At 49.1% G+C, this 21,358-nt stretch overlaps 1 protein-coding gene across 2 annotated transcripts in view; it reads left to right on the top strand.

Annotated features, from left to right (window-relative positions):
* The first annotated feature begins 1,958 nt into the window (after positions 1-1,958).
* FBXO10 (F-box protein 10) overlaps positions 1,959-21,358 on the top strand; it is a 39,711-nt gene continuing 20,311 nt past the window's right edge. Inside the window, exons 1-4 of one of the 2 annotated variants that reach the window (XM_028712263.2) lie at positions 1,959-2,356; positions 7,132-7,722; positions 10,589-11,446; positions 20,247-20,396. In XM_028712263.2, coding sequence (XP_028568096.2) covers positions 7,138-7,722; positions 10,589-11,446; positions 20,247-20,396 — 1,593 coding nt within the window. In that variant the 5' untranslated portion in view covers positions 1,959-2,356; positions 7,132-7,137. The remainder of the gene's footprint in view (positions 2,357-7,131; positions 7,723-10,588; positions 11,447-20,246; positions 20,397-21,358) is intronic. The other variant, XM_028712264.2, reaches the window with a different exon arrangement.

Below are 21,358 nucleotides of genomic sequence, written 5' to 3'. Positions count from 1 at the left end.
TTCCCATGCTTCCATACCTACCGTATATTATGACCAATATCTATTGCCTGGTGCATCAGCGAGTGTCTCATCATCCTCTGTCTGGCTCTGTCTAGCACAGCGTTTCCCAAACTTGGCTCTCCAGCTGTTTTTGGACTACAGTTCCCATCATCCCTGACCACTGGTCCTGCTAACTAGGGATGATGGGGGTTGTAGTCTGAAAACAGCTGGCGACCCAAGTTTGGGAAACACTGGTCTAGCAGATTCGGAATGAAATGTCTCAGCATCAGTTGCTTGAAATTACTTTCTTTTGACCCCCAAGTGCTCAGGGGGAAAAAACCCTCTCAAAACCTACACTGAGTTAGGTATTTTTATTTATTTACTTGGTTGTGGGGACAGCTGCCCCCTCCCCGGCTACGCCTGTGCATAGCTGTCAACCGTCCCTTATTTGGTGGGAAACTCCCTTATCCCAGAGCTGTTTCCTGCTGCTGTCCCAGATTGATGATGCCCCTTAAATTTCCCGGGCTTCATGCTCGCCCGGCTCGGGAGGGAAGCAGCGGCTCGGGGTCCTCCGCCTCGAGAGAGCGCGCACGGGCTGCCGTGTCTCCGTCTCTCCCTTTCCCCCCTCAGGGGCGCGTCGTGAGGAGACGGGTGGCGGCGGACGGGCAGGCAGCCCCTCTCTTGCGAGACTTCCGCCGCGCTGCCAGGGGAAGCCGGAGGTGGCAGCGGCTGAGGAGGCGGCCTGAGGGAGGAGGAAGAGGAGGGGATGGGGAGGGATGCAGAAGGGCGGCGCTTCAGCGTCCACGGCGGCAGCGCAACCGCCTCATGCCGGGCTGGCGGGCAGCGTGGGCGAGAGTCTCTCCCCCTCCCTCTCTCGGACGGGGAAGGGCCGATGGAACTCCTCGCTCCAAGACGACGGCAGCCCCGACGTGCCGCTTAGCATCCCCTCCAGCCAGTGCAGCATCTTAATGTAGTGATTTCCCCCTCTGCATCCCTTTCAGAACTCTATTTTTATAAATCATTTGTCCATCCATAGTTCAAATTTTTACTACAAGTTTTCTGTCAATCCTACCAAGGTATGTAACTCTTTACAATAGCTTTTCAACTAAATTCTAAACTTTCCCCATTCTTTATTAAAGAGGTCCTCTTCCTGGTTTCTAATTCTGCCTGGAAGCTTTGCCATCTCAGTTTTGTCTGCCCCTCTTCTTTGGTGGGAGTTGGAGACCCTTAGGATCATCTAGTCCAACCCCCTGCAAAACAGTCAGTGGCAGCCAAAGCAGCATAGCTCCATCAGTGCCGGATTTCTGTATAAGCTAAGCAAAATCCCTTATTTTAGCTGCTGATCCCTTATTTTCGAGGCTGTTGTTGTTGTTGTTTAGTCGTGTCCGACTTTTCGTGACCCCCTGGACCAGAGCACGCCAGGCACTCCTGTCTTCCACTGCCTCCCGCAGTTTGGTCAAACTCATGCTGGTAGCTTCAAGAACACTATCCAACCATCTCGTCCTCTGTCATCCACTTCTCCTTGTGCCCTCCATCTTTCCCAGCATCAGGGTCTTTTCCAGGGAGTCTTCTCTTCTCATAAGATGGCCAAAGTATTGGAGCCTCAGCTTCAGGATCTGACCTTCCAGTGAGCACTCAGGGCTGATTTCCTTCAGAATGGAGAGGTTTGATCTTCTTGCAGTCCATGGGACTCTCAAGAGTCTCCTCCAGCACCATAATTCAAAAGCACCCATTCTTCGGCGATCAGCCTTCTTTATGGTCCAGCTTTCACTTCCATACATCACTACTGGGAAAACCATAGCTTTTACTGTACGGACCTTTGTTGGCAAGATGATGTCTCTGCTTATTAAGATGCTGCCTAGGTTTGTCATTGCTTTTCTCCCAAGAAACAGGCGTCTTTTAATTCGAGGCTGCTGGTCCCTTATTTTCAAATCTGTAAGTTGACAGCTATGCCTGCCCTATCATGGAAGTGAGTTTCCCGGAGACTGCCCTGTGCACACGTGACGAGCCTGAGCCCCCGAGGCTCCTTAGAAACAACATCGCCAAAGATACACGCGTGTGCGTGAACGTGGCTGGTCTGCAAAGTCATTGGCGACCCCCTTCCTCCAAACCAGGCTCCCCCCTCTCCTCCCGCCTTTGCTGCAGCCGATCTCTCTCCTCCAGGACCCCGGCGACCATGTGATCGCCACGACAGAGATCCCGAGGAAATGCTCTCTTCGTGCGCCTCCCTTCCTTGGGAAGATCTCTATGATCGGCGCGGCCGTGCGCGCCGGAGCCGGGGGAGTGGCTCCGATCCCGGGGTGTTTCCAGCAGCCTCCGGGCTCGGCTGGCTGGCGGAGAGGCGCTTTCTCGCCAGAGACCGGGATGCCGTCATAAGGTAACGAAACAAAAGATCGGGAAACTCATGTTTGGCGGTGGTGTTTTTGTGCACTTTCTTAGCTCTGCTAGCAAGCGGGGCCGGGGGGGGCGCGCGCCCTGCACGCTGCAAGCCGCTTCGCTTTTGCAGATCTTCAGGGTCGGCTGCATGCATGGTTTTTCCTCGGGATGTGTTTTTCTGCATGCATAGTTTTTCTTGGTGTGTGTTTTTCTGCATGCATAGCTTTTCCCGGGGCGTGTTTTTCTGCATGCATAGTTGTTGTTTTTCTCGGGATGTGTTTTCCCTGCCCGTGCACACACTTCTTCTCTTGGAGCGAGTCCCTTCGGGACAGCAAACATGGAGCGGGTTGCACAACGCGCTCACAAAATGCCATCTGTGGATGTTGTCCGGACGTGCTTCTGATTTTTGGGTGGTTTTTGGTGATATTTTTGGAGGGGAGGAGGAAGGCGGGATTTCCCCCCTCCACACAATGGCTTTAGACTTGTTGGCTTCGCTCTTTGTGCTCAAAGCACCAATCCCTATGTTTGAAAACCCGGTGGGCTCCCCACTTTTGGGGGGGGGCATTAGCAATGTATATGCACAAGTGGTAGATCTGTGCATAGGATGTGCTTTGCAAGACGCACATAGGATGCGCTTGATTAGTATTTATTATTATTATTAATAGCACAGGAGATAATAGAAATGCAATTTGCGAGCAGATCTTAGGAACCTAGGTGAAATATACTCTGAGTCTAGTGTGAATTTCATGCTCTTTAGTCAGCTCATAGTAGCAATGAATGAAACTTTCCCTAAAACGTCTAGCTATATATACATTATTTACATAATGGGCCCCGCATGATTGGCTAATTCCGGGTTGCTCCTGTAGGCCAATCAGGTTGCAGATCCACCTCCTCCAGAAGCCTGATTGGCTGTTCCTGCAGGCCAATTGGGTCGCTGATTCACTTTCACCTGGAGCTGGATTGGGTGGCTCCTGCGGACCAATCAGACTGCTGCATTCTGGATCCTATTGTTCTAGGATTCAGCTCAGTACATAACACTAGGAAAATGCTTTATAGTAAGCCAGACCAGTGGCCCATCTAACTACAACCTTGGCTGCTGTCCCCCAGCCCTGCTTGGAGATAACAAGGACTGAACGTAGGACCTTGGGACCTTCTGCTCTAGCATTGAGCTGCCACCCTTCCTTAAAATGTTACGGGAGTTTACCTACCTTGGAAGAAGTCTGGGTGCTTAACAGTTCCCCTACAACAGGTAGATTATGATCCAGTGGTACATCACTGGGCGTCTTTGGTAGATTGCGGTAGACCCTGCTCCCCGAAAAACCTTTGGCTCTCCCCAGATAAGCTCAGCAACTTTGCCTCACCTAAAAAAAGCTCAACAACATTGCCTGTCAATAACAAGGGGTAGATTACAGCCGGGATTTTTATAATATGAGTACAGTGGTACAACGGGATACATACGCTTCAGGTTACATACGTTTCAGGTGACACACTCCACTAACCCAGAAATAGTGCTTCAGGTTAAGAACTTTGCTTCAGGATAAGAACAGAAATCGGGCTCTGGCGGCGCGGCGGCAGCAGGAGGCCCCATTAGCTTAAGTGGTGCTTCAGGTTAAGAACAGCTTCAGGTTAAGAACAGACCTCCGGAACGAATTAAGTACTTAACCCGAGGTACCACTGTAGATCACTGTCTCTTGGGAGTTGGACGTGCCTGCCCTACAGGAAAGGAGCAAGCTAGAGAGAGACCCTGATGTTAGGGAAGTTGATACGAGTTTTAGTTTGCATTGGTAAAACACTTGCTTTTAACCCTTAGGGGCTCATGCAACTGTGTCGCCTTTGCTTTCCTCTTAGGCTTAATTAGGCTTACAATTAAGCAACTTGTTATACTTGAAGTTCAGGATAATGAAAGGGTGGGTTTTATTTTTGCACACAGTGTGTATCCAGCATTCGAAATTTGCCACGCACATTTTGCACCTGCCTATTGGCCAAGTGAAGATGCCCAGGTGTCAGGATGGTACCTGATGTCTCCACCATCTGGAGCTGCATGCCTTCAAGATCCTTGGGGGTTTTTTTCTATTTTAAGTGGCTACATACAATTTCAATAAAACAGAGAATACAGCACAAAGCAAGACATAGTGTCGCAATAGCATTTCCGAAGCAACTCCAAAAACCAGCCACAATGTGTTGATTAAAAACCGGAGGAAACAAAATAGTTTTTCAACTACCTGCCTATATTATACGAAGCAGGTGCCAAATGTCATTTTACATGGATCCTTAGACTCTTTTCACACGCTAGCAACACACCCTGCAGAATTCTAACCATTACAGTGGTACCTCTAGTAACAAACGCCTCAGGTTACAAATGCTTCGGGTTACAAACTCCGCTAACCCAGAAGTAGTTGCTCCAGGTTGCGAACTTTGCCCCAGGATGAGAACGGAAATTGCGCGCCAGCGGTGTGGCGGCAGCAGGAGGCCCCATCAGTGAAAGCGCACCTCAGGTTAAGAACGGTTTCAGGTTAAGAACAGACCTCCGGAACAAATTAAGTTCGTAACCCGAGGTACCACTGTATATTTTATCTGCACAATCAGAATGAATTTCAAGGAACCAAAAAGCCGTATTGAAAAAAGCAGCTTTTGAGCCGGTCTGGGCCCAAAATGGCAACTGGACATTCTGTTTTGGCGACTGCAATTCTGATTTAAGGACCCATTTGGTGCCCAGTTTATATATCTGAGTTTCTAGCACTAATACAGTGGTACCTCGGGTTACATACGCTTCAGGTTACATACTCCGCTAGCCCATAAATAGTGCTTCAGGTTAAGAACTTTGCTTCAGGATGAGAACAGAAATCGTGCTCCGGCGGCGCGGCGGCAGCAGGAGGCCCCATTGGCTAAAGTGGTGCTTCAGGTTAAGAACAGTTTCAGGTTAAGTACAGACCTCCGGAACAAATTAAGTACTTAACCTGAGGTACCACTGTATCTGGAGGGTGAAGTGGGACATCTACCTTGCCTTAATGGTGTTGTATGTGGATCCTGGGATCTATTGAGCCATGGGGTGTGTTTGAAATGCGGATACCCCACAAGCCACCACTTTGATTAAAGTGGGACTAATAGCTGCTTTCAGGAGATGGGGGTGACTTCAGTCTAAAAAGCAACTGTGGGGTGAGTTAACACCTCCTTCCCCAGCATCACCTGCTCTGAGCCAATTTAGCTGCTTTGAGCTTTTTATTTTTTATGTAAAGACATTTAGATGTTCAACAATAGATCTCCTGCGTCATGTGCGGTTTGGCTCCGAATGTGCATGTCAGTGGTGGCCTTGAGGAACTGCTTTTAGCAGAGCCGAGAAACTACAGTATAGCAATTTACCTCCAGGTTTAAAAAAACAACAATTTCCCTCCAGTGAAGCTAGTGATTCATGTTCTTTTATTAAGAGACATTCTGAGACCCCATAGAGTGGCAAAAACAAGAAGGGGGGGGGAAGGATTCCACTTTATAGGGTGGGCGGGGTGAGAGTTCCCCTCTGAAAAAATGAAAATGAAGGCTAATGGTCAATGAGATCAGAAGGTCATTGTAAAAGAAAGTACTTGGTAAAATTCGTTTGGCAATAATGGAAGAGAACGTACACAACAAGCTGTCAACAGTGTTAGAAACTTGGATAGATAATCTAGGCTCCGAATGGCTCCTTAAACCGTGGTTACAGTCACCAAAATGGAATATCTTGTTGTCATTTTTGGGCAAGACGGCTCAAATCACGGGCTCACTGTGATTGATTATCAGTTCAACACCTGGCTAGTTCAAATGACTTCCCGCCCTGCCCCCCTTTTCTATGGTTTCCATATTTACCCTTTAAAGCTGCAAATTTCACGTATAATATTCATTACAGCCATTTTAACCTATTTATCTTAATACAGTGGAACCTCGGTTTCCGAGTGTCTCGGAAGCTGAATGATTTGGAAGCCAAACGCCGAAAACCTAGAAGTAATTGCTTCCGTTTTCAAACGCGCCTCGGAAGTTGAATGGCTTCCGCTGTGTGTTTTTCCATTTTTCAATGGATTTTGCCGCCCATTGATCCTCAGTTTTCGAATGTTTCGGAAGTTGAAAGGTCTTCCGGAGCGGATTACGTTCGAAAATCGAGGTTCCACTGTAATTAATACTGATGCTTGTATTTCAAATCGTGCTCACGTTTTCATCTCGCTATAATAGTTCTTTAAATCAGTGTTTTTCAACCTTTTTTGGGCAAAGGCACACTTGTTTCATGAAAAAAAATCACGCGGCACACCACCATTAGAAAATGTTAAAAAAATTAACTCTGTGCCTATATTGACTATATATAAAGTAATTCTCTTGAATAGGAATCAAATAAACACAAAGAAAGTATTTTATAATTACTTTATTATGAAATAGTAAGTAAACAGAAATATGAAAAATTATAAAATACTTTATTTTTAAATCTTTCAAATTTTTCAATTTTTCCCACGGCACACCAGTCAACATCCCGCGGCACACTAGTGTGCCGCGCAACAGTGGTTGAAAAACACTGCTTTAAATACGCGATAAAAAGTTTCCAGTTCTCAATTATCTTTTTTTGTCCATTTTGGCCTCTATTCATTACTGTTAATCTCGCCAGTTCCTCCTATTCCATCCTTTTCAAAAGCCATTTACAGTTCTTTGATTCTCTGGTCTCCATCCCTCATACAACCTTTGAAAGGAAGGGGCGGAAAGAGGTGAGCATCTCCTCTTAAGTCGAGAGAATAATGAGTCTTTGTGCCTTGCCGTTCATAGGTGACGATGGAAATCAGTGGCTTGCCACTGGAGTTGTGGCGCCTGATATTGTCCTACTTGCGCCTTCCGGACCTTGGCCGCTGCAGCTTGGTGTGCAGAGCGTGGTACGAGCTCATCCTCAGCCTGGACAACACCCGGTGGAGACAGCTTTGCCTGGGCTGCATTGAGTGCCGGCACCCAAACTGGCCCAACCAGCCCGACGTGGAGCCCTGGTCGTGGAGGGAAGCCTTCAAGCAGCATTACCTCGCTTCGAAAACCTGGACCAAGAACAGCCAGGACCTCGAATCCTCCAACTGCTTCTACCTGTTCAGAAGGAAGAAGGACCGGCGCGTCATTTGCGTGGGTCCCGGCTGCGAGTTCGAAAACCTCCGGAGCGCCTTGGTTTCGGCGTGTGCTTATGACCGGATCGTCCTGTTGCCCGGAGTGTACGAAGAGCAGGGAGAAGTCTTCCTTAAGGTCCCTGTGGAAATTATAGGGAGGGGCAAACTCGGAGATGTGGCTCTCCTGGTGAGCTTCGACCAGCACTGTCCAACCGTGAGGTTATGCAATTTGGTCTTCATGCCAGCCTGGTTCACTCCCATCATATATAAGGTGAGTGTGAATGGGTCAGTAAGGCTCTCCAGATATTGTTGGACTACAATGCCCATCATCCTGATGACTGGGGCTGATGGGACTTGGAGTCCAACATCTGGAGCTACCACCATCTTGTCTACCACTTACCGAATTTTTCGCTCTATAGGACGCACTTTTTCCCCTCCAAAAATTAAGGGGAAATGTGTGCGTGTCCTATGGAGCGAATGCAGGCTCCTTGGCTTCAGCGATACCAACGTGAAGCCTCCAAAGTGCAGAGGGAGCGGCTCCCCCCGTGCTCCGGAGGCTATGCGTTGCTTTCGCTGAAGCCTGGCGAGCGAGAGGGGTCGGTGCGCACCGACCCCTCTTGATCCCTAGCCTTCAGGGATAGCCGCCTGAAGCCTTTGGAGCGCAGAGGGACCTTGCGTTGCACTCCAAAGGCTTCGGGTTCCTTTTGCTGAAGCCGGGAGAGCAAGACTCTCCTGGCTTCAGCAGAGAGGGAGAGCTGCGCAGCGCCCCTTAGGCGAAGCAGGAGGAGAAATGGAAGGGGCTCCGTTTCTCCTGCCGCTTCGCTGAAGGGGTGCTGAGCAGAGAGGGGGAGAATATTTTTTTTCTTGTTCTCCCCCTCTAAAACACGGTGTGTCCTATGGTGCTATAGAGCGAAAAATACGGTACCTTTGTGGATCAAGCAGGGAACTCTGGGCACCAGTAAGAATAACAGAATGGGCAATGGATGGATCTGAACCAAGTGACGCAGTCCATTGAAGGTTCTCCTGCTCAGGTTGTAGCACATTGAACGAGAGCTTCGCGAGAGCATGATGGTTTCTGTTTTCGGGCATGAAAATGTCAGATCGGTCCTGCAGCAGGGGTAGGTTGGGATCATGCCTCAGTCATAGGTTTCTGCTCCCCCCCAGGACAGGTAGAAGACCAAGAGTAAACTGGGAGGTCCTGTGCTTATGACTATTGCTTTTAAAAATGTGTTTTTATTAAAAGGTTTTCTTGGGTAACAAAGGTACACACAGGTTCTCAGTTTTCAGATCATAGAGTCCTTTGTACGGAGATATTATTGTTGTGCTAGGGACGCGGGTGGCGCTGTGGGTAAAACCTCAGCGCCTAGGACTTGCCGATCGCATGGTCGGCGGTTCGAATCCCCGCGGCGGGGTGCGCTCCCGCCGTTCGGTCCCAGCGCCTGCCAACCTAGCAGTTCGAAAGCACCTCCGGGTGCAAGTAGATAAATAGGGACCGCTTACTAGCGGGAAGGTAAACGGCGTTCCGTGTGCTGCGCTGGCTCGCCAGATGTGGCTTGTCACGCTGGCCATGTGACCCGGAAGTGTCTGTGGACAGCGCTGGCTCCCGGCCTATAGAGTGAGATGAGCGCACAACCCTAGAGTCTGGCAAGACTGGCCCGTACGGGCAGGGGTACCTTTACCTTTACCTATTATTGTTGTAGGCAGTATGGGATTGGGGGGGGGGTGAGGGAAGTGGGGAGAGAGGGGAGGAAAAAGAAGTGTGGGGGGGGGGGAGACAGTAAAGATCCATTCTTGATTAATAAATGTATTTATTTGGTTTTTCAAATTAGAGTTTTGCAGTCACATATCCAACATACAACATAAAAACAGGATTCCAAAGAATCTCCCGGACTTCCCTCCTCCCCTTGGCCGGTCCTATTATTAACCATTTCCTCCTGCATCTTTTATAATAATCCCAAATCTTTTACATCTCCCATTATATCCAAAATTCACCATTAAACTACAAGTGTTATTCCAATCCTACTAACAACTTTGTTTACAATGGATTTTAAGGTAAATTATAAATTTCCCCACGTTTCATTCTTTTACATAGTGTACGAGCAGAAGTTTTGTTTTGGCATCACTTGAGTACGTATCTTTATTTTGTGCTGGTGGTGCAAGAGATCAGGAAGCCCAGGGCATGGCCGGTTGTAGCCGGTGGGTTGCAGTGTGTTTTGTTTGTGTGTGTGTGTGATGGGAATGGAACCGTATCAAATTAGCCATATCGATTTGTGTGCTGTTGGGGGATCGGTCATTGTCTTGTTGGCCTACATATGTAATAAAGGGGAGCCACACCGGGGTGAAGGCATCTTCCTTCATTTTTCCCCATGCTCGCTTCCATTGGTTAGCCACCTTTCTAGTAGGGCAGCTTCCCATGCAGTCTCCCTTGGGTTCGTTTGGTAATCTTCTTGGTATCTGTTGTGAAATTGTTTTGTAACTGTGAAATAGTAGTACAGTCGTACCTCAGGTTAAGTACTGAATTCGTTCCGGAGGTCCGTACTTAACCTGAAACTGTTCTTAACCGGAAGCACCACTTTAGCTAATGGGGCCTCCTCCTGCTGCTGCTGCCGTGCCGCCGGAGCACGATTTCTGTTCTTATCCTGAAGCAAAGTTCTTAACCTGAAGCACTATTTCTGGGTTAGCGGAGTCTGTAACCTGAAGCGTATGTAACCTGAGGTACCACTGCACAGTCATACCTCAGGTTACAGACACTTCAGGTTGCGTGTTTTTGGGATACGGACGTGCCAAAACCCGGAAGTACCGGAATGGGTTACTTCCAGGTTTCGGGACTCACAGATGCACAGAAGCACTAAATCGCGCTTTGCACATGCACAGAAGTGCCAAATTGCAAGCTGCGCGTGCGCAGACACGGCGCTGCGGGTTGCGAACGTGCCTCCCGCATAGATCACATTCGCAACCCGAGTGTCCACTGTAGTATTAATAATTATGATAATAATAATAATTCTATGTCACCTATCTGACAGGGTTGCCCCAGCCACTTGGGCGGCTTCCAACAAAATATGAAAAACACAATAAAACATCAGCCGTTAAAAACTTCCCTGAACATATATTGATCCGGTGTCATTCTTTTTCTCTAGACAAACTCGGGCCACGTCCAGTTTGACAACTGCAACTTTGAGAACGGACAGCTTCAGATCCACGCCCCGGGCACTTGCCAAGTTAAATTCTGCACTTTCAACCAGTCCACCATCAATTTCCACAGCGTCGCCATCTGCCTGCTGGAAAACTGTGAGTTTGTGGGCAGTGAAAACGCCTCGGTGACTGTGGATGGCTCCCCATCTGTGGACAGGAACTGGGCCTGTAAGCACTTGAGCACCTTGGCCAAATCCTGCTCCGCTTCGCTACAGACGCCGGAGCCACAGACACATTGCAGCGCATCGAAGCTGGAGAGCCGGGGGCCTCTGCTGACAAGCGTACGGACCTGTGAAATTGTGGTGGGTGGGGACCCTGGCAATGCGCTGCCTGCTTCGCACCCCCCAGCAATGCCGAAGAAAGGGTGCGAGAAAGGGAGCGATGTTGCTGGGCATCTCCAGGGGGCCAACAAGGAGGAGGCCGCGACAATGGAGACGGATTCTAGCGACAGCGAGCTGAGCATGAGCAGCGAGAACGAGGAAGACGACGAGTCGATGTGCCGGCTGCCTTACCAGGCCCACAGCCTGAGCCACATGCTGGCCAAAGTGATTGACGGCAGGCCGCAGGCCGATGGCTTGGCGGCGCTTCCGAGCGACTACGAGCTGAAAACTCTGCAGCAGGAGCTTCAGAAAGACAAGGAGGCGCAGTCTTTTGCCAACACCATGCAAGGATGCCTCGTTCGGAAGTGTCTCTTCAGGGATGGCAAAGGCGGCGTCTTTGTTTGCTCCCAGGGGCAAGCGAGAGTGGAAGGGAGCATCTTCCGGGACTTGACCTATGCCGTGCGATGCATACAAAACAGTAAGGTGCCGTACAAGACGAGGAGCAAAATCTGGCATGCCTGGGTTAAGTCGGCAGTAGTGTTCGGTCGGTTTGGGATTTCCTTTTGTAGGCAAACGTTTTATCACAACCTTGAGCTTCACGCCTCTTAATAGTTGGGGATGTCGGTCTCCTAATTTATGTTGCGATTTGGAATAATTTATGCCTGCCATTCCTCCTTAAGGAGATGAGAGCGTTGTGTGATGGAAACAGTAGAACACCGCAGAATACAGTCATACCTCGGGTTGAATATGCTTCGAGTTGAGCGTGTTCGAGTTGCGCTCCGCGGTGAACCGGAAGTAACTGAGTGCGTTACTTCCAGGTTTCGCAGCTTGCGCATGCGCAAATGCTCAAAATGACGTCGCATGCATGCGCAGAAGCGGCGAAAACGACACATGCATGCGCTGACGTGCCGTCGCTAGTTACGTTTACCTCTAGATTCGAACGGGGCTCCGGAACGGATCCCGTTCGCATCTAGAGGTACCACTGTATAAGAAAAATGGTAGAAAGCAGTAAAGCAGCAGCAGCAGCTCAAGTAAGCTAAGATTAAATAAAGGACCGATTAAATAGGAAAGTTTTCACCCAAACAGAGGCAGCAAAGAGGCCAAGAAGAAGAGTTTGGATTTGATATCCCGCTTTATCACTACCCAAAGGAGTGATAAGCCAAATGGAGGTTGAATTGTAGAGTTGGAAGGGACCACAAGAAGCGTCTAGTCCAACCCCCTGTTACGCAGGAATCTTTCGTCCAACTGGAGCAACTCAGTCAGTTGGGCAGGGTACAGATAATAAAATTATTATTATTATTATTATTATTATTATTATTATTATTATTATTATTATTACTATTACTATTACTATTACAACGTGGGAATCGAACCCACAACCCTGAGATGAAGGTTCTCATTCTCTACCGACTGAGCTATCCCTCATCAGTCTACTTTAAAACAAGTAGGCCAGTAATTCTGCTATCTGTATAAATTATACAGATTAAGATAATTCACATGAGTATTTATTATTGTTCTCAGCTGAATTCTTCAACACTGTTTTTGATCATTTTTTTTTTGTATACTTCTACTAGTTAGGGAAGGGATGCGGGTGGAGCTGTGGGTTAAACCACAGAGCCTAGGGCTTGCTGTTCAGAAGGTCAGCGGTTCGAATCCCCGTGACGGGGTGAGCTCCCGTTGCTCGGTCCCTGCTCCTGCCAACCTAGCAGTTCGAAAGCACAAAGTGCAAGTAGATAAATAGGTACCGCTCCAGCGGGAAGGTAAACGGCGTTTCCGTGCGCTGCTCTGGTTCGCCAGAAGCGGCTTAGTCATGCTGGCCACATGACCCGGAAGCTGTACGCCGGCTCCCTTGGCCAATAAAGCGAGATGAGCACCGCAACCCCAGAGTCGGTCGCGACTGGACCTAATGGTCAGGGGTCCCTTTACCTTTACCTTACTAGTTATGGAGAATGGCAAGGACCAGGATATTTGAAGGGTATTGAAATGCCAAACCTACGACCATTGAAAAACTTCGCCAGCCTCTCCCCTGGTTTCAAGTCACCAGGCGTTCATTGCCTGTACACCTGCAGGCATATGATCATCGCCATAAGGTTTCTTGCTTTCTTTAAAACGAAGCAGTAGCAATGAAAACAGAAAACAGGAGTTTGTAGGAAAATTAATTTGTGATTTCCCCACACTTCGCTTTCAAAGCATACCTAAAGCTTGCCCGTCCTTTTTGCCAGCCCCCAAACCAGAAAGCTCATTTGAGCGCTTGGTTGTGGGGTGCATTTAGTTGTGGAGGCCTGGCCAAAGAGTTGATTTCACCCAGCCTCCCTCCTTGGAAGTCAGAGATCAAAATATGGAGAGATTCTATTTTCAGAATCTGGTGAGGTAAATGTATGAATGGGTGTGTCCTCTGCCCTGATTTGAAATTCGTTGGTCTATCAGTACGGCCTTCACCATTCTTGAACTCAGGAGTGTGTGTCTGAATGAGGTTTCGCAAACCTGGACCCACCCCCAGATGTTGGCAGTTCAAAACATCTGGAGGGCTCCAGGTTGCTGAAGGTGGGTCATTCCTCAGAGAAGGGGGCTCTGGGGAGAAAGGCAGAGCTGTGGGAGTCCTCCTTGGTTGCCGTTCCCAGGCCGAAGAATTCAGAGATCTAGCCAAGGTAGTTTTGAAAGGGCTTGGGAGATGTTATGTGAATTGTAATGCACAATTTATGGTGCCTGCAACCATTTATGGCTAGGTCTTAAATCCTGCGCGTATCTCTTCAAGAATCTGGCGAGCGTGCTGCTGCTCCTTGCTTAAAAGGTAAAAAGGTAAAGGTACCCCTGCCCGTACGGGCCAGTCTTGACAGACTCTAGGGTTGTGCGCCCATCTCACTCAAGAGACCGGGGGCCAGCGCTGTCCGGAGACACTTCCGGGTCATGTGGCCAGCGTGACATCGCTACTCTGGCGAGCCAGAGCCACACACGGAAACGCCGTTTACCTTCCCGCTAGTAAGCGGTCCCTATTTATCTACTTGCACCCGGGGGTGCTTTCGAACTGCTAGGTTGGCAGGCGCTGGGACCGAACAACGGGAGCGCACCCCGCCGCGGGGATTCGAACCTTGCTTAGCAACCTTTAAAAAGGAAGCCTTTTGTGTAGGGAGCTGCTGAGATTTTAGGATCCTAATTATTCGGAGACAGTGGCCAGGATATTGGCAGCTCCTGGGTACGGAAAAAAGAAACTGGGCCACGTTAATTGCTTATGCTGCACCCTTCATCCATGAATGCTTTGCTGCAGGGCTGGCTGACTGACCTTTTTTGGGGGGGACTGAGAGCCACATTTGACCTCTGCCAAGCGTCTGAGGGCCACAGGGGATGTGGCCACCCACACACTTGCACACACATTTTTCCATGCACATTCTCACACACACACAGAGCACTCCTTCCTCGTTTAATGGTGATGGGGAGAGGGTTGTTGACCCATCCCCAATCTGATGACTGGTGAGGGGGGCCATTTGCATCCCTGTCAGGGTCCTGGGCTGGGCAGGCACCCATCTCTCCCCCCCCCCCCTTCTTTCTGTCGCTTCCAAAACAGTAGAACTGTTTCCTTGGAATCTGTTCCCCCAGGGGGACAGCGGCTGGGGGTCTGCCGCTTTTTACAACAAAGATATTGAGTCGTACCTTGACGGCTGACAAATTTATGGTAGCATAAGTTTTTGTGGACCACAGCCCTCTTCATCAAATGCATGAATTGTTATCCTCGGTTGCAGATATACCTGTGGGTTGTGTTTTCATCTTGGGGTGCGTGTGTTATAAGCAGTGAATTCAGAGGGAAACAAAATTCGGGAAATATAGTGATGGTTGCATCATTAATACCAGCAATTCTCAAAACAGTAGTAGACGATGCAGTGATCCTGGCATCAGTCATCTAAGTAATGCATGCAGCGTGGTGAAAACCTGTTGTCCTGATTCAGTCCAGAACTGATGGCATTGAATTTCTTGATGAATTCAGGGGTTCCATATCACAGTCTCCCTTGGAAGATTGCTTCTTCATCTATTAAGGATAGCACTTCATGCATCTCAGCTGGTCAGAGTGTGGTGGTGCTAACGCCAAGGTTGCAGGTTCGATCCCTGTATAGGGAAGCTGCGTATTCCTGCATCGGACTCCCTCAGGGTCCTTCCCAATTCTACAACACTGATTCTGTCTGATGCCATGTGGTGTACAGTGGTACCTCGGGTTAAGTACTTAATTCGTTCCGGAGGTCCTTTCTTAACCTCAAGCTGTTCTTAACCTGAAGCACCATTTTGGCTAATGGGGCCTCTCACTGCCGCCGCGCCACCGGAGCATGATTTCTGTTCTCATCCTGAAGCAAAGTTCTTAACCTGAAGCACTATTTATGGGTTAGCGGAGTCTGTAACCTGAAGCGTATGTAACCTGAAGTGTCTGTAACCCGAGGTACCACTGTAGTCAACAGTACAGTGGTACCTCGGGTTACATACGCTTTAGGTTACAGTCTCCGCTAACCCAGAAATATTACCTCGGGTTAAGAACTTTGCTTCAGGATAAGAACAAAAATCACACGGCGGCAGCAGCAGGAGGCCCCATTAGCTAAAGTGGTGCTTCAGGTTGAGAAAAGTTTCAGGTTAAGAACAGACCTCCAGAACGAATTAAGTTCTTAATCCGAGGTACCACTTTAGTTTATACCAGCGCTAGCCAGTGTGATGCCTTCTAGCTCATTTGGGCTACAGCACCCATCAGCCTAAGCCAGCATAGTTAATGGTCGGGGATGATGGGAGTTGCAGTCTGCAACATTGGCTACTTCCAGCTTATGCCATAACGGGTTTGTAAGCCTTAAGGTATCACAGGAGTCTTTGTCGATGTTGCTGCACCAGCCTCAACATGCCTCTTCTGGGAACATGGAAATGGAGGGATGGTCTCCGCAGATTGTGGAGGACGGCGTAAGCATTCTCTGTCTCACCCCTGGATTTGCTCCTTTGCAATAACAGCATCGAGAAGTGCAGAAGTCAAACCGGGAGATGTCATTTGTCAGTCTAGGACTCCTGCACTCTGCGCGTTCGGCTTAGCTGATGAGTGAAACATTAAGTGGGGGTTTGTGTGCCGTTCGTTTCGCAGCTATTGTTCCCGGGTGAAATGCTCTGCAATTACACCTGCATTTTTCTGAGCAGCGTTCAGCCTGCCGTTCCAAGCCAGCAATTTGCTGCTCGTTTGTTTCACAGAGGAGGAAGGGAGGAGAGAAAGCAGAGGGAAGTTTGTTTTCTTGGCTTTTAAGAATAGAACTTTGAACAGAAGCAGAGGCTTTTTTCTTAAAGGAATGTGTACTTTATAAGATGGAATCCCATTTGTTTTGATTCCTAGTCCACTACATTCCCAAAACCTAGAAGGGCACTGAGAAACGACTCTGTATCCCATTAATTCTCATTACACTGTGAAGTGCAGTTTAAGTTGCAGGAGTGAAGTTACAGGGAACCAGGCAGAGGGCCTTCTCGGCAGTGGCACCTTCCCATCAGATGTCAAGGAGATTTAAGTAACTATATAACTTTTAGGAGACATCTGAAGGCAGCCCCGTATCGGGAAGTTTTGTTTGACGTTTTATTATGTTTATACGCGCATTGGAGGGACGCGGGTGGCGCTGTGGGTTAAACCACAGAGCCTAGGACTTGCCGATCAGAAGGTCGGCAGTTCGAATCCCCGCGACGGGGTGAGCTGCCGTTGCTCAGTCCCTGCTCCTGCCCACCTAGCAGTTTGAAAGCATGTCAAAGTGCAAGTAGATAAATAGGTACCACTCCAGCGGGAAGATAAACGGCATTTCCGTGCGCTGTTCTGGTTCGCCAGAAGCGGCTTAGTCATGCTGGCCACATGACCTGGAAGCTGTACGCCGGCTCCCTCGGCCAATAAAGCGAGATGAGCGCCACAACCCCAGAGTCATTCGCTGCTGGACTTAACGGTCAGGGGTCCCTTTACCTTTACCTTTATAGCACATATTGCTTTCTTGATCTGTATAAAGGGCCAGATTCAACTAACCCGTTCCGCTAGTGCAGAGCAGTCCAACTTTTCATACCAAGTGGGTCGCAAGAGTACTTAGACATGGAACCTGTGGGCCGCACACTGCCTCGTCGGGTCGGGGAGCAAGGCGAAAATATGAGCCCCCTGCCCCCATCCCTCTTGATGTGTCTCCAAAGCTGGAGACACCGGGTTTGGAGAAGGAGGTGTGAGGCTCTGGCAGGGTCCTTCCAAATCTGGGAGAGCTCTAACTAGGCTTTGGGAAGGAGGAGGGAGAACTTTAGGACCCTGCCAGAGCCCTCATGCCTCCTTCCCAAAGCCCAGTGCCTCCCTTAGTCAGCTTTGGGATGGCAGCATAAGAGTTGAAGGGCGTGTGTCACCAGCTAGACTGGTGAACGGGAGCAGTCGCTGAGACCATATAACACCGGTCTTGAAAGACCTACACTGGCTCCCAGTACGTTTCCGAGCACAATTCAAAGTGTTGGTGCTGACCTTTAAAGCCCTAAACAGCCTCGGTCCAGTATATCTGAAGGAGCGTCTCCACCTCCATCGTTCTGCCCGGACACTGAGGTCCAGCACCAAGGGCCTTCTGGCGGTTCCCTCACTGCGAGAAGCCAAGTTACAGGGAACCAGGCAGAGGGCCTTCTCGGTAGTGGCACCCACCCTGTGGAACGCCCTCCCACCAGATGTCTAGGAGAAAAACAACTACCAAACTTCTAGAAGACATCTGAAGGCAGCCCTGTTTAGGGAAGTTTTTAATGTTTAATAGGTTATTGTATTTTAGAGTTTTGTTGGAAGCCACCTAGAGTGGCTGGGGGGACCCAGCCAGATGGATGGGCAGGGTATAAATAAATAAACAAATAAATTATTATTATTATTATTATTATTATTATTATTATTATTATTATTATTATTATTTTGACGAGAGCTGCATGTTGGATCGCCCTGCTCTAGTGGAAGCCGGTGTAAGGACACCCATTAGGGATTTCCTTCCCCCCTCTCTTTCCCTGGGCACCTCCCTAATCTGCCACGAACCCCCCGAAACTGCGCAGATGGAGGAGAGGGGTGATCATTCCATTGGGCAAGCGGGAATGCTTGCGTTGATTGACCGATCGCATCAGTGCGATGTGAAATTCCACCCATAGTCTCCGTTCAACCATACAGGACATACGTCACGATATGCCTAATAAAAATGTTCGTATTTACATGTTTTGTTGTTGTTTAGTCGTTTAGTCGTGTCCGACTCTTCGTGACCCCCTGGGCCAGAGCACGCCAGGCACTTCTGTCTTCCACTGCCTCCCGCAGTTTGGTCAAACTCATGCTGGTAGCTTCGAGAACACTGTTCAACCATCTTGTCCTCTGTTGTCCCCTTCTCCTTCTGCCCTCCATCTTTCCTAACATCAGGGTCTTTTCCAGGGAGTCTTCTCTTCTCACGAGGTGGCCAAAGTATTGGAGCCTCAGCTTCCCGATCTGTCCTTCCAATGAGCACTCAGGGCTGATTTCCTTCAGAATGGAGAGGTTTGATCTTCTTGCAGTCCATGGGACTCTCAAGAGTCTCCTCCAGCACCAGAATTCAAAAGCATCAATTTGTACGATTACATGGAGAGTGGCTCGCGAATCGGTAGCTAGATTACCGGCTGCCTGGCTCTCACCAAACAGTTGTTGCAGGCCAGTAACTTTTGTGGCGTTGCTTACGAGGCTGACCTTGGCGTCCGTCTCCTCCACCCCTGGCCCGGCTGAATGATTCCGTAAGTCCCCGAGGTGGATCCGTCCCGGTCAGAAATTAAGAGAGCTGTAAACACCTGTCATCCTATTAACTGTTATGGGGATAACCACAGTATTTTCTGTTAATGCGTTGGAGAGCCGAGCTTAGTATTCTAATTGGAGCTTGACCTCCATGCCAGGTCAATGGTGAGTGACTAATAAGGAGAGGAGCACAGCCATCTCTCCCCCCCCCCCCCCGCCTCCAGCATTTTAATTAACGGATTGGGGGGCGAGCCACCTTTTCAAATGAGCAAATAAAGGCGGCGTAATTTAATTATAATCTTTGATACGCGGAGCTTACCAAGGCGAGGATATTGCAATTTGTAGATTTATTCCTTTACGCTTGTCAGACATGGGTTTAAAGGTTTATTCGACTGGAATGGAATTAGGCAGCGCGGTACGCATGAATATCTAAACCACTTACATGCGCAAATAAAACAATGGCGGGATTGAAAGCGTCTCCTCACTTTTCACTTTCGCCAGCCTGTGTAGATTATGCTCCGGGGGGGGGGGTGTGCGTGTGTGCGCTTTCGGTCTCCTCTTGCTCTGTAAACCAGGAACCTCAAAACTGTGTGTGCTGGAACTGCTGGCATACTGTGAGTTCAAAGTGTCCCCGCATTGAGGAGGCGGCCTGCCGCTTCTCTGCATGATTTACTGCTCTCGTCTTGCTTCCTTCTGCACAGCTTTCGTTCTGTCGTTCTTAATGCACATAAGGTATTCACCGGGGAGGAGCGCAACACCTGTATGTTATCTACTCAGTCACTGTTCTGAAAACAGTGATGCGGAGCGGAAAATTTTCTGGAATATTTTCCAGTGCTTTGTCCTTCCACAGAGAAGGTTCCGCTTCCTAAGTTCATACACAAGAATGAATGGGTGTCAGCTTTTAATAAATATCGGGCGAGCTTGGCAGTTTCAGCGTTTTCCTAAGCTTTCTTTACTAAATGCAAGTAAAACAAATGGGCTTAATTTAGATCCCTCTCTAAGGCAGTAGTAACCAACATCGTGCCCCGAGGTTGCGCGGCTGTAGCAGAAGCCAAGACAACCAGTGGGATGGATCCTGCTCGCTGTCTTGGCTTCTTTGCTCTTTGGGGCTGGGGGGGGGGGGACCCGGGCTTCCCTGGCAGCCCCAGGGAAGCTCTGGGAGAAGCGGACAGGCTTTTTCTTGATTTCCCCCTCTAAAAACTAGGTACGTCTTGTGGTCTGGTGCGTCCTATAGAGCGAAAAATACGGTATGCAGGCACAGTAAAACCGGGAGCGGATGAGCTGGGATGCTGTCCCTAATTTCCCCTCGAGGCACAAGTGGCAGGGATGGCTGGATAGCATCAAAGGAGAATAGGGACTTCCCTAAGGCCATCAAAGCAATTTGAGGCAGAGACAAGGTTCAAATTAGGGACTTCTTGTGTCACAGCTCAAGTCTCGACCCTGTTTTGTTTGACCATCTCAGCCTGCCAAACGCTGATGTCTGCTCACTCGCAGCAAGCTCCTCCTCCACCTTTATCTAGAAATGCATTTGCCTTTTCTTTCCTTTAGATTGTCATGCTGAAGAATGACATTCACCACTGCAAGACCTCCGGGATATTTCTGCGCCTCGGGGCTGGAGGCTTGATTGCAGAAAACAACATCCATTCCAACTGCGAAGCCGGCGTGGACATTCGGAAGGGAGCCAACCCTCTGATCCTGGTATTGACCTTTGCATGCTCGGGTTTTTACCCAAAGAGCTTGATGCAACAAACTTGGGATTTGCCTAACACAAATGTTTGGTGAATGTGGGCATTCGTAAGAGAGAAGCAGCAGGCGGGAGGCAGGTGCTTACCCCTCTCCCTGCAAGTCTCCCTCCCCTGGGCACTTTTCCTCCTAGCGGTAGTCTTAAGCTGGAAAAAGGGCCTGGAAGGAAAGGAGCCTGGGTCAGAGGTTGCATAGAGGGGTGTAACGCCAAAAAGTCACACCCGTAAACACTTCTCCCCAGTGTATGCCTCCCCAAATTCACATTATGCTGCAGCCAGAGCTGGGAATCCCATGTTTGCTGCATAACGTGACAGCTGCTTTTGATCTAAGGCAACGGTTCTCAACCTGTGGGTCCCCAGATGTTGTTGGACTACAACTCCCATCATCCCTGAGCTCTGGCCTTGCTAGCTAGGCGTGATGGGAGTTGTAGTTCAACAACATCTGGGGACCCACAGGTTGAGAAAGGCTGATCTACGGCTACTTGTTTTATCCTCAAATTCTTCCTATGTTTGCATGAAAAACCTGTAGCTCTCAGCTACTCCCTTCCAGTAAGTTTTAGGTTATCCCCATGCCATGCTAAAGATGTTGGAACTCCGTAATGATCAAGCAGCTTTCATTGCCGTCCAAGAGCCCAAACAAGTTATTAATTAGTTATTAGTTATTAATTAGTTGTTGTTAGTTATTAATTAGTTATTATTGGGATGTGGGTGGCGCTGTGGGTTAAACCACAGAGCCTAGGACTTGCCAATCAGAAGGTCGGCGGTTTGAATCCCCGCGACGGGGTGAGCTCTTGTTGCTCGGTCCCTGCTCCTGCCAACCTAGCAGTTCAAAAGCACGTCAAACTGCAAGTAGATAAATAGGTACCGCTCTGGCGGGAAGGTAAACAGCATTTCCGTGCACTGCTCTGGTTCGGCAGA

The sequence above is a fragment of the Podarcis muralis genome, chromosome 17 (assembly GCF_964188315.1).
Source record: "Podarcis muralis chromosome 17, rPodMur119.hap1.1, whole genome shotgun sequence".
NCBI lineage: Eukaryota > Metazoa > Chordata > Lepidosauria > Squamata > Lacertidae > Podarcis > Podarcis muralis.
The sequence above is the reverse complement of the archived record's forward strand: the minus strand, read 5'-3'. Positions and strand labels throughout refer to the sequence as shown.